The sequence below is a fragment of the Hibiscus syriacus genome, unplaced genomic scaffold, assembly GCF_006381635.1.
Source record: "Hibiscus syriacus cultivar Baekdansim isolate YM2019G1 unplaced genomic scaffold, ASM638163v2 tig00109908_pilon, whole genome shotgun sequence".
Taxonomy (NCBI): Eukaryota; Viridiplantae; Streptophyta; class Magnoliopsida; order Malvales; family Malvaceae; genus Hibiscus; species Hibiscus syriacus.
This window is the reverse complement of record NW_024062525.1, coordinates 288,717-302,099: the sequence shown is the minus strand read 5'-3', so window position 1 is coordinate 302,099 and position 13,383 is coordinate 288,717. Positions and strand designations below refer to the sequence as shown.

The following is a 13,383-nucleotide window of genomic DNA, read 5'->3' as shown; positions in this document are numbered from 1 at the left end:
TTTTGGTTTAGGCATACCCATTAACCTATATCGCTCAATATCCTCTTTACTTACATGTGGCCATAAGGTGTATGTCAAAATGGCTCGCCCAACCTAGCCTCTTTAACCACGCACTAGCATTTTCAAAATTTCTTGTTATTTTTCTTCGAACCAATATCTATGACCCATGCTTTCAAAATGATGCTTCTCATGTCGAAGGAAAACTTTGATTGGAATTTTGTTGCCTTTTCTAAAATTATGATTGAAGACCTAATGGTTGTTTTAGAATTTTTAAAATTATTTCTTAAAAAACTTTATAGCTTGTTATAGGGGTAAAAATCGAGGATTAAATTTTTAATTGATTTGATATATAATTGATTGTACTAAATTTAATAAAAAATTATATATTAATATACATCTGTAAATTATTCTAACCCCCCTCTCTCTCTATATATATATATTTAAATAATGTAAAATTTATTTTTTGGTGTATGAGTAAATCACAATCAAATAATTATAAATTGGGTAAATTACAACTTTGGTAATTAAACTTTACTCTAACTCTTATTTCACTCATTGTATTTTACATTGAGTTTTTTTGTCAGTCAACCGTTTTCTCAATAACATCGTTATAAATGGATTGTTATATAGATGCAAAACAATATCGTTTTGGTGAAAATTTTATTTTTTTAAACGACATCGTTTTAACGTCGTTAACTATTTAATGACATAGTGACAAAAAAACTCAATTTATTAAGTTCATTGAGGAAATTAAAAACTTTTAGAATTCAGTGAGCAAAATAAGAGATGTAAAGTTTAGTGATGAAATTTGTAATATACCCTTATAAATTTTACTATTAAAATTTATTTTGAATATTGATCCGAAATTAGGTTTAAATAAAAATAAAATCTCAATAATTGTGACAATTAATTACCCAAATCCGTATTTTTTTTCATTTTCTATAAAAACTAAATAATTAAAATCTCAAAAAGTCAAAAGTAGAAACCTTTCTTGTGTATGTACATAAATGAAAAGCATCCCAAACATTAAAAACCGAAAAACTAAAAAAGAAAATAGAATTCTTTTACCATATCAAATCTACATCAACGGTTCTATTTCTACCCCTTAGGGGTGTTTGGTTCAAGGATTATGGGATTCCTCATTTTCATGTTTGGTTAGTCGGGAATCTCATTCCCGGTAATGTTTTATTACCAATAGTAGATTTTTTGGGGTATATTACCGGGAATATCATTGCCTCCCTTCCCTTAGGTATTGTAACATTACCAGCGTTTTGGACTAAAATGCCCTTAAATTTTTATTTTTTTTCAAAAATATCCTTATTCTGTCATTGAATAATAAAAATTCTACGAAAGTTAAATTACAAATTTATCCTTAAATTATTTTAGATTTACAAAAAAAAAGTCTATAATTAAAATTTTATATGAAGTTCAGGGGTTAAAATTTTTTTACCCTTTCATTAAATTTTTTTTATATTTTTAATTTTATAAAAAAAATTATATAAATATTATGAATTTAACTTTTAAAGAAAATATATAAATATTTTATAATTTGTAATATTATACAAATATATAATAAGGACAATTTGGTTAAATATACATTTCAATAATATTTTATTCCTTTAACCAAACACGGTAATCTTAGTTAAACCAACAAAACACAAAATACAACATTCCCAGTAATCCTATTCTCTGGTAATCTTTTATTCCTACCGGTAATCTTACATTCCGTAAACCAAACGCATCCTTAATAATTAAATAGCTAACTCTTCCGCTTCCACAACCTCCTCCATTCCACCGTCAACTTCTTCAAACCATCGTCCGATCGGCCCACATTCCCCGTTATGTCTCAGCTTCCAATCAAGCGCTTGGCAACCACGCGAGCAATAGTTCACCATGCCACAACCGGAGCACCTCCTAAATTCATGAGCCCTCGTCTCAGGCCTCCCGCACCGTTTATGGGAACAAAGCCTAAGCCCCTGCGCTAACTCGGCCTCACCAGACTCGAACCATTCTTTTAAGAACACGTTCACAGGGTGGACATCTGGTGCGGGTACGTTGCACCCGAAATCACTTAACAACGGACAACCTGAACTTGTCTTTAAACTGTTATGTTGATAGTTTGAACGACGATGGTATAGTTCCGGAGGTTTTCGTTGGACTAAGGCGTTTAAAGAAGACGCTAGTTCCCACACGTTGGCTTGGATGAGTAGCCGGCGTCCTTCGGGTATGTGTTGGCGCACGCCGTAACCATCCTGTAAGCAGTGGCCGAGTTCACGCAGTGCGTCCACGTGGCCGAGGAAAGCGGCTCGTTCGCATAAGGCTACTCCAGCGCGGATATCCTTGTCCTTCTTCGAGCCACCGCTTCCGTTGAATTGTATAACTGCAAGCGAGTAGAGAGATGGCGCGTGGGATTTGATTGCTGCTTTCGCCATTAACGACGTCCCGTTTCTTCGGTTTTCTAAGCAGTAAAATCGGATCTGTAACGGCGGCAAGTTACGTGAATTCATAATAAATTTTATTTTTCTAAAAAAATAAATAAATAACTTGTACGAAATACTGACCATGCCGAGAGTATAACAAGCTTCAACGTTGCCGGCGTTAACGCATTGTTTGAGAAAACGATGAACCGAATCGCACCAGCTTCGAGCTTTGAGGGCAAAAACTTTAAAGCCAACTTTTGATAAAACCAAAGGATGAACAGCCAATCGGTTTATTCTCTTGCATCTATCAAAAATAAAATTCAAAATCTCCCTGATTAACACCTTCAGGCTTCAACATATAAAAAAAATCAAATAAAAATTCAAAACAAAAATCAACTTTACGTTAGGAGAATGCTGATGAACTCAGGAGGAGACGAAGCGGAACAAGCGAGCTTCGAAATTATGGAAATTACAAGATCATCTGGTAATCCATCGAACAGATCCGGTTTCTCAGTGAATTTATGAGAAATTCGTTGCTTTTTCCTCCGCAACATAACTTTTTTTCCTCTCTCAGAGAAGGACATGAAAGATCAGAGAAGAAACAGCAGCTCAACTTCAAATTAATCTTCCTCCTTGTACTTTTATATCAAATTCGTCTTTTCCTTTTATCTAACTGTTCTTCGAGATGAAAGCAAAATTCCAAACGACAGTGTGTATATATAGTGAGAGTTGAAGAAGACAAAACATAAAGATTTATTGTAAACAACTTGCTTTGATTTGGACCCACGAAATTTTATACTCACTTTTAAATTTTAAATATTTAACATAAAATAAGCTTTAAATATAAATAATATATCGTAAAATTTTACGAGATATTTATATTCTTTTAAAAAAGTAACTTAAATAAGCTTAAAATTTGCTTGTGAGTTGTAAGTGTAATTAAATAGGGCAATATCATAAATTATCTAATTATTTAAATATGATATATAAAGTAATTAATGTATAAAAAGGCAGAATTGTTATAATTAGAATTTTAATCAGATATCATAACTGTGAATAAGAAATGCCAATTACGATCCAAATTCCATTGATTTTACCTGGTGAATTAGATTTTACCGTACGAAAATTGGGAAGGTCGAAGCTGGTCAAAGTGGCCCAAAGCTAAAAGCTAGCACAATCAACGAAAGTGAAATTTTACTAAATAAAAAGGGGAAAAAAAGTGTGAAATGAAATCAATATTTTTGGTTCATTTCGGATTTTATAAAAAAGTATTTGATTTAGTTGCATATATATTGATTTAGATAAATAATGAATATCGAAAATAATAAAACAAATTTTAAAATCGAATAAAATTTATTTTAATAAATATATTCTTATGTCTACTTTAATTTTCATTTAGGAAACTATGGGTTTGACTTTTTATTTTCTACTAATTTGTTTTGAATGAATATATTCTATTAAGTAAATCAATATAATTATCAAGTATTAGGTGTCATAATTGGCAAGAGGCTAATTCAATGGAAAATCTAATGGCAATAAGTATATAACTTCCTTAACTAACAAAATGTGATTTTATTATGTTTTTATCAATTAATAAAATAATAATAGTTTTTAAAAGAATATTCTCTTATGGATATATATAGTAAAACTCAAGTAATTAAATGTTTGAACCAATCTCTGAATAATAAGACAATTCCAAGGTTTTCAAAACGAATGGTATAGATCTTCAACTACAAGTTAACTCCAAACATGCGTACCATTTAAATACACCTCTTAAATATAGATTAAAAATTTACGAAGAGTAATTTGTAATTTTTTTATATCTATGATACAATTCAATATTGCACATAACAATAAAAAATAAATATTTAAATTTCATTATTTTTAACAAAAAACTTCAAACTTGAATTAAGAATAATAAATGTTAAAACTTAAATTCAGATTCTGAAGTTATATGAATAAAATGAATTAAATTTTAAATTAAAATTAATAAACAAAAAAGGGGAAATATAAGTAGATAAACATTGAAAAGAAGACATGAATCTTAAAAACGTGAGAATGATGATTAATTCACATTTTATATTATTTACTCATAACAAGGCTTTGAAGTTAAGGCATAACTTCTAAAGCTTTCACGTGGTGTTAACTTAAGATTAATCTACGGTCAATGAAGGCTTTAGGTTTTTTTAGTGATGAATTTAATTTTTTTTTGAGATAAATATATATATTAATAATAAAACATTTTTATATGAACAAATAAAAATAAAATTTTAAGATACACTTTACAAATATAATAAGTAATTACTAAAAAATCAAATTTTATGATGGACACATAATCACCATTACATAAAATTAAATCCGGCATTGAACTTTTTTTATCTTATATGTTTTTATCATCTTTGTTCCACCATCTTGTTATATAGATGGGTTTATGGATATAGTCTTCTAAAGAATTTATTTATTTACTTTTTTTTTTTTGCTTTCAAAGTTTAGTATAAAATTAGAAAATCTTATTATTTAAAAAATTGAAATAAATAAATAAATAAAATCATTTTGAAGTATTTTTTTTCGTATATGAATTTTGTGTACTTTGTTGTCATATTTGGCTCTATCACATAAGTACAAGTTGAAGCTACAACTTGATTCTCAGAGAGTTTTGCAAATCACGTTAAAAGCTCGTAGACACACCACCCACATCCAAATTTCAGTTGTGGGGACATTTTTCTGTATCAAATAAGATTTTATTTATTTTTAATTTTTTATCTTTTTTTTTTAACATTTAATGATTATAAGATGATATTTATTCGAAATATTTTTAATTATCTAATAATGAATGTATGTATATCTTTATAAATATCGTGTTTAAATTAAAGACTACTAAAAATAATTATCTTTTTAAATATTAAAATCGTTTAAATAATAACGTAGGGTTTGAGTTTTGGATAAGGTTAGAAGATGTGGAGTTGGTGGAACGCAAATCCGCTTGGATTAGCAATTAAACAAATATTCAATCCTAGGGTTTGGTCGTGAATTGAGTGTTGCTAACACAGTGTAGAAAGCCTTGGATCAGCCCTCCATATTTCCCATGCCCAGCCCTTTTAACATTGTAATCATTATTTCTATTTTCAAACAATTCCTGGGTATCTGTTTAAATTTATTAATTAACTATTATATTTTTATAAAATCGTATTTAGTACATTCATATTTTTAAATTTTGAAGAATATCTCTATTTATATCATATACAACATTTTTAATTGAATTAGTTTCAAGATTAACCAGACACTGACTAAAAAATCAAAATATTATCATTTAAATGATAGTAAATATTATTATTATAATAATTTTATATTTATGATTTATAAACAAAATTATGAATTAAAATATAAATATAATCCTGTATATATTAAAGAAATAAACTTATAATAGAATTGATTAGCCAAAGGATTATATTCATATTTTAATTCATAATTTTAGATTTTATTTTATTTTATAAAGAGGCTGTATATGTGTTTGAATTGATTAGCCAAAGGATACAAGCGAAGGTTTGCATCATCAAATACTATTTTATTTTATTTTTTTGTTGCCATTTTCATCCAGCATTTGGTCGGTCAGTTTAACCCTATAGTATATTAAAAAATTATAGCTGCATGATTGCCCTTGGTAGCCCTAGCCTCTAAACAAAGTCAATAATGTAATATATATATATATATATAATATCTATTTGATATTTATAATTAATTAATGCATTTTTTCTTAAAAAAATAAGCATATATAGATAATCATGGATGTAAAGTTTGTATAGATTGGAAACGTGAACATCTTGAAATTCAGGGGCAAATCTATGTTTAAATAAGAATAATCGCGTGTTCATTTTAAAATTTAAATTTTATTTGAGTATTATTTATTTTTATTGATTGTGTCTATTTTAAAATTTTATTTATACATGTCCTGTACAAAAAAAATATGTAATTAATGTATATCTGTGTCCACCTTAATTTTTTTTAAATCCACCACTATTAAAATTTAATTTTTTTATGTTAATTATCAATTTTATTGATGGTGTATTTCTTAAAATTTAATTTACACTCAGTTTATATGAAAACTTATGTTATTAATATATATATGTATTCACTCATAAAAAAAATTATAGTAGCGTATATGGATATAGATAAGTGAGTGCAACGTGCCACCTCGCGCGCAAAACAAAGTAATCAAAAGCAGTGCATGTGAATGTGATTTTACTTTCTTTATTTTCGACTCACATAATGGCTGCCCACATTATTGAAACCGAAATAGTGTGTAAATAAAGAAACCCCATAGGACTTTGAGATATTTTGGATATACTTTGAAAACAATGTTTTTTTTTTCCCGCAGTGGAAATGCTCAGAGTTGAAGGCTTCCCGAATCGGGAAAAAATGCAGGCTTTTGCTGTCCAGGTGGTTGGTGTTAGGCACGAGACAAAGGGGAGGGATGATATATTTCCATGGTTGGGGGTGAGACAATTAGGGTTCACTTTTAAGGAGGAATTATGTCTTTGCCTCAACTAGAAATTCATCAAAGCAAAATTCCCATGCACGAGGATTCGGGGGCCACTTTTGATCGTGGTATTCATGTTGGGGTGCACTTACTTCTCCCCGTGTTGTGTGTGCCATGCGGAGGCAAAAACTTGGCTACCCATTCACCTAGCTCGATAGGTTCGATTAGCACGAACATGGACGATACTAAGATTAAATATTAGAAGTGTTAAATTATTTAATTTTAGAGTTATCAAAGGTATGAATTTATTAAGTGACTTCAGTGATAAAATGAAACGTTGATTTTTTTAGAAGATTTGTCAATAGACTAAAAAAGATTATGAACATATACTACTTGTAATTATCTAAAAAAGTTTTTAAAAAAATTTGTCAAAAACAACCGGTGACAAGTGGTGATTAACTATCAACAACGATAAAAAGTACAGTACTAATGTGACAGAAGGTGATTAGCTGCCAACAACGATAAAAAGTGCAGTACCAAAAAATAGATTATTTAAAATTTTAGTGATAAAATCAATATATTACTATCGTGACATCTAATATAATTTACTCAATTTTTTATCAATAATCTAACAAATATTTAAATAAAATATTTGAGGATAAAATTTATTTTAAAAAATATTCAAATTTTATTATCACTTTCTTTGACCTAAAACAAATTTGGCAATTTTTTAAATGTTTTTAAAGCATGTCTTTTCTAATATATATATTAAATTATATAGGGTGATTAAAAGATAGTATATGTAGCCCCTAGACCCAACCTATGTGTTATGATTAGATATAGCATATTACAACAGAAATTTCCAAAATATTTTTCCGTAATTTAAAACCATAGTATGATTAAACGCCTTTACAAACATAGTTATTAATGATAAGATCTAATTCAAGTAATATATATAAAATCATAAATGATTGAGTAAAATTAATCTTCCTCAAATCAGTATTGATGTAATTCTAACATCAATAGCAAAAGCAATGTAAGTCATAAAACAAGTATTTCAAAATATGGTCACATGTCACTGAAATGAAGGCAATTTGAAAGATAAAAACATTACAAAAAATATATTGTACGAATGTGTCGATCCTCCAAGTGTCAGATCTGGGGTGCCTATCCAAAAGTATCTAAAAGGAAAAAAGTTTGGAAAGTGAACTAGGGAGCTCAGTGTGTTCCAACAGTGCAGAATAAAAACATATAGTTAAGTTTCAAAATCAGTTCATTATCAAAGTCAAGAAAACGTCGGTAGAGTTTTTAGTTTGAAAAATACAGAATCACTCTTCAACCGAACGCCATATGCATTTCCCTAGAACTGCATCCATAAGGACTTACCCTAGGCCCAAAGGGCGTAGAAGACAACCAAAAGGAGCACCATGTGTCCATAAGGTCTTACCCTAGCCGAAGCGTAGGTGTCCACTTGAGAGGTGTGCCCTCATACCCATAAGGACTTACCCAATGCACAAAGCAAAAGAGCCACCCTAGAGGAGTACATTAAGGTCCATAAGGTCTTACCATTAGGCCCAGGAGCCCACCCAAGGGTCGCCTTAGGTCCATAAGCAATTACCAGTTTGATCGGAGCTGAACCTGCAAAGACTTCATCCCAGATCCCTGAGTATCCCAAAGAAAATAGTTTTCAAACAGTAAATAATAGTATCATGGAAATCAGAGTTTAAACATATATCAATTCAGTAAAAACAGTAACCAGAGAACATGAATCAGACAAGTATTCTTAAAAACTTCAGTAAATCAGAAATTAGGCTTGAAACAGATAAATCATACGAAGTCAAATCATATCAGCTAGCCATATTGCAAATCAGATAAACTAGTCATGTGCATATAATATTTCAAACAAGTATTTAAAACATATATATATATATATATATAGCACACATAGAACACACCTCGCAAAAAGAAATAGTCTGATAGATCTATCGAGCACCAGCTTCACTACGATCTTCGACTATACGAGAACCTAAGTCATATCAGAACAACATTATCATCAGAGTATTTGACATGGTCGCATAACTATACGAGTAATCACAGGCTCTCGTGGTCGAGCAGATCGAGAGGGACCAAGTCGAGCAGATGAACGATCAGAAGATCCACGAGTACCATAATTAAATGATATAATAATTTAGTCATTAACCCTAAATTTAATTAAACCACTTAAATAAATTACTTAAATTACATGTGCATATTCAGGTTTACAGATCAATTCAAAGGCTTTCGGGTTAGAATTTGGCAAAATGAACTTCGAATTAGGACTCAGGATGTCGAAAAACATCAAATATAACTTTTTCAAAAATTTTAACTTTTTGGTCAAAGTTAACGACCAAACTAGTCAATGGTCAAAGTCAAAGTCAATGGGTTTAATCAACAGTCAGGTCAAAGTCAACGGGTCAGATCGGTTCGGGTTGACTCGGTTTGGTCCGAGTTAACTCATACCTGTTCGAAACACGAACCGATTCTAGAATGTTCCATGACCAGAGGAGGAGCCCTACATATGTTATTGATGTGTGACGGCGGTGACGGGGGTCAGAGACGATGGTCGATTACTCACAAGGCAACCCAACATCATTTCACTACAGCAAAATTGTTCTACAGCGGCGTTTTAGGAGTAAACGCCACTAATTTTAAACATATAGCGGCGTTTACATAGCAAACGCCATAAATGGTAACTTTAGCAGCGTTTTTATAAAAATGCCGCAATAGGTTCATCTATTGTGGCATTTTTTCAACAAACGCCGCAAAAGACTCGTAATTTAGTGGCATTTTTATACAAACGCCGCTATAGAATTGTACTTTAGTGGCATTTTTATACAAACGTCGTTATACACATGTACTATAGTGGCGTTTGTGTTTACAAACGCCGCTAAAGACTCATAATTTAGTGGCGTTTTTATACAAACGCCGCTAAAGACTCATACTTTAGTGGCATTTTTATACAAACGCCACTAAAGGCGCGTACTTTAGTGGCATTTTTATTCAAACGCCGTTATACACTTGTACTATAGTGGCGTTTGTGTTTACAAACGCCGCTAAAGACTCGTAATTTAGTGGCATTTTTATACAAATGCCGCTAAAGAGTCGTACTTTAGTGGCGTTTTTATTCAAGCGCCGCTATACATTTGTACTATAGTGGCGTTTGTGTTTACAAATTTTAAGTGTTGCGCCCTTTAACCTTTTTTTCATTTTTTCCCTTTCAAGCATTTTTCAATCCCGCCGTTTACCCAAACCCATCTTCTTCACTACCAAACCCCAAACCCATATGTTTCACTACCATTTTTATGCTATCTCTGATTTAGATTCCCTTATCCACATTTTTAAAAGAACTCATCGTTGGAATTGAAGAGCAAGGAACCTGAAGTTGAACTACCGAGATCCAAATGATGGATCTAAACCTGAATCAACTAGAATCGGGTTGGGAGGAATTGAGGAAAGAAGCTCGAAAGATCGAAGGCGATCTCGATGTCAAACTATCTTCTTATGCTAAGCTCGGTGCTAGGTTCAATCTAGGAGGGTTGCTCGTTTTCCTCCTTTTTATTGTTATTTTCTGGAATGTGTGTTGCTTTTTTTTCCAATAGATTATTGAAATTAGGAACAAATTTGTTGAAGAACTGAACATATTCTAAAATCTGAATAAATAAGATTTGTTTAATGGGAATTTTTTTCCTGTTTTAGGAATCCAAAGCCTTAGGAATCTGGTGCTCTTTCGTTTCTTCTTCTTCTTTGTGATAATATTTACTTACATTTAGATTATGTAGATACTGGGTCGCCACCGGCCGGGTCAAGCAGATCATGGAAGTCTATGGAAAATGAAATTCAATCATTGCTTGAGAAACTGTTGGACTGATCGTATGAGTAGATGTACTGCATCTTCTGCACCGACTACTTCGGTAACCCAAAAACTTGCTAGACATAGAGACATACTACATGAGTTTACTCAGGTTTAATCCGTTGATTCCAACGATTATAATGCAAAAAATTTGAATTCGAAGGAACTCATCACCCCGACGTGACGAGTCCACTTAAAAATAATAAATTAATGACCTACGTAAGATCCACTCATCAGAGTCTATTAAAAATAATATTTTAAAAAACTCGTCACCTCAAGATAACGAGTTCACCCGATATTGTAATAAATAACTTAGAACCCTAATTAAATTCTAGGATGGGTAAAGCCCTAAATTTTAAATCTAAAAGCCCTATCGGGCCAAAAAAATCCTGATTTATTTTCTTGTGCGAAAAGAAAGGAACAGAACGAGGACCCTATAAACCGGTTTTTCTTGAATTTAAAAACCAAAACCTGGTTTAAACTTGGCTCATCGGTACGACTTTACGTAACTCTTATTTATTTCCCTTGTTTCACCTAAAGAATATCACAGTTGGTCTTCTCTTTTAGGCTCTGCTAGGTTTTGTCATCTGAATGTTAAAGTTATGGTAAAGCTTCATTTCTTTTATTATTTGTAATACATTTTCTTTTCTCATTTCAGATCTGAAATCTCCATCCCTTATAATTCTGTAAATTTTCACTGATTGTTTTTTTTGGGGGAGGATTTGCAGGATGGTAAAAATGTGAATATGGAGGCAGCTATCGACCAGCTTCTTAATGTTGAAAAGCAGATGAGATTGGTCGGCGATGTGGCCGCTACCAAGAAAGCCGTCACTGAGATTTTGTAGTTATGCTTTGAAGCTAAGGATTGGAAGGCTCTCAATGAGCAGATCGTAAACTTGTCCAAGAAACGGGGTCAGCTTAAGCAGGTAACAAGTGTTTTGATGTTTTCTCTTTACGGGATTAAATTATTGGTTTGACCGATTTGAGTTTGGATATTTAGGTTTAGGGTTTGTGAATCATATTGGGCTAAACCTAATTCGCTTATTTGCAAGTGGATGTGTATATAGTCTGAGCTTTTTGTTGAAATTGAGAGAGCAAGATTGATCAGGAGACTTGCAAAGATTAAAGAGGAACAGGGCCTTATTGCGAAAGCTGCAGATTTAATGCAGGAAGTTGCAGTAAGCTTCCTTTGTAATAAGATGATACCTTCTTTTCTATTAATCCCCCTTTCCTGATGTTTGATTGTTTTGATCTACAGGTCGAAACTTTTGGTGCCATGGCAAAAACTGAGAAAATTACCTTCATTCTTGAACAAGTATGAGGATCTTATTTTGATCATGACCCTTAATTGTTTTTAATATGAATTTATCTTTTATATTAAGACTGCAATATTATTGTCACCCTGTCAATAATTAAATTTTGCAGGTTCGCCTTTGCTTAGATCGTCAGGATTATGTTCGTGCTCAAATTCTGTCGAGGAAGATTAGTCCTAGAGTATTTGATGTTGACCCTTCTAAGGAGAAGAAGAAACCCAAGGAAGATAACAATGTAGTAGAGGAGCCTCATGCTGATATACCTTCACTATTGGAGTTGAAGCGTATCTACTATGAACTAATGATACGGTATTTGGCTTCTTCTCTTTCTAGCATCCGTATTTTTATGCTCAACATTTTGTGTGATCTTTTTAATTGTGTTTTGATAATAATGTTTTTCTACGTAATTGTCTTATTAAATTCCCGAAGCAATTTCCAAGCAATCTGAACGTGCTTTAGTTGTGTTGGCAATTTGATTTTTGTATAAGTTAATTGTTAGGGAATCTCAATTAAGTTGCTTTCATTAATGGAGAAGCCCTCAAGTTAGATTTGCTTAACCTTTTATTTCTTTCAAGGATGGTATCTGCAAAAGCAGATGGTGAATGTTTTCTTTCTGTAGGTTGTTACTTCAGATATATTATATGTTGGAAGGTATGTTCCTTATGTTTCAAGGTGATGAGAAAGCTTTTCCCTACAGTTTTGGGGCTAGAGATCTAAATCTATCTGGAAATTTTAATTCTGGAGATAAATTAATGCAACAGAGCTTACAGACTATAGTTACTCGAAAACATGATCCTTGAAATTCTTAATTTTATGATGTCTACAGAATTGGGGTTTATTGAAGTAATGATTACTTTGAAATCCAAGGTCCACAAATTTAACATTAAAGCAATTGATATTTCAATTTCTTTAATTCTGTACAAGTAGTGCATTTGCAAGCTCAGTTCCTGAAATTCTATTCAAAATTAGATTTATCACAGGTAAAGTGCCTACAATTTAGGTTCAAGTTTGGGCGCATAATTGTCAAGTGATCCATCTAACTAAAGGGTCTTAATCTTCATGTAGAACTAATTATTATGGAACTGTTATCTCTTTGTTTTCTGTATATGTACAGTCCTTATGGGTTTGAAGTAATGGTATAATTCTTCGTTTTAAGGAATTCAGAAGAATCAAGCAATGAGGGAACATGCTTGTTAGCACAGTGTTCGAGGATCATTTTTTGAGTAAGTAGTTCACTTTTTGAGTTCTTTTTATCGTCTAAAATTCTTATAGTACAAAGTTATA

At 31.5% G+C, this 13,383-nt stretch overlaps 1 protein-coding gene and 1 pseudogene across 1 annotated transcript; one reads left to right on the top strand and one right to left on the bottom strand.

Moving 5' to 3' along the window:
* Positions 1-1,722: 1,722 nt before the first annotated feature.
* On the bottom strand, positions 1,723-3,003 carry LOC120210110 (F-box protein At1g67340-like). Its single transcript, XM_039208917.1, has 3 exons — positions 2,823-3,003; positions 2,562-2,724; positions 1,723-2,477 (listed from the first exon to the last, which is right to left on the bottom strand). The coding sequence occupies exons 1-3, from the start codon at positions 2,972-2,974 to the stop codon at positions 1,752-1,754; spliced, it is 1,041 nt and encodes a 346-aa protein (XP_039064848.1). The 5' UTR covers positions 2,975-3,003; the 3' UTR covers positions 1,723-1,751.
* An 8,349-nt stretch (positions 3,004-11,352) lies between these two features.
* LOC120210080 lies at positions 11,353-12,859 on the top strand (annotated as a pseudogene).
* The last annotated feature ends 524 nt before the right edge of the window (positions 12,860-13,383 follow it).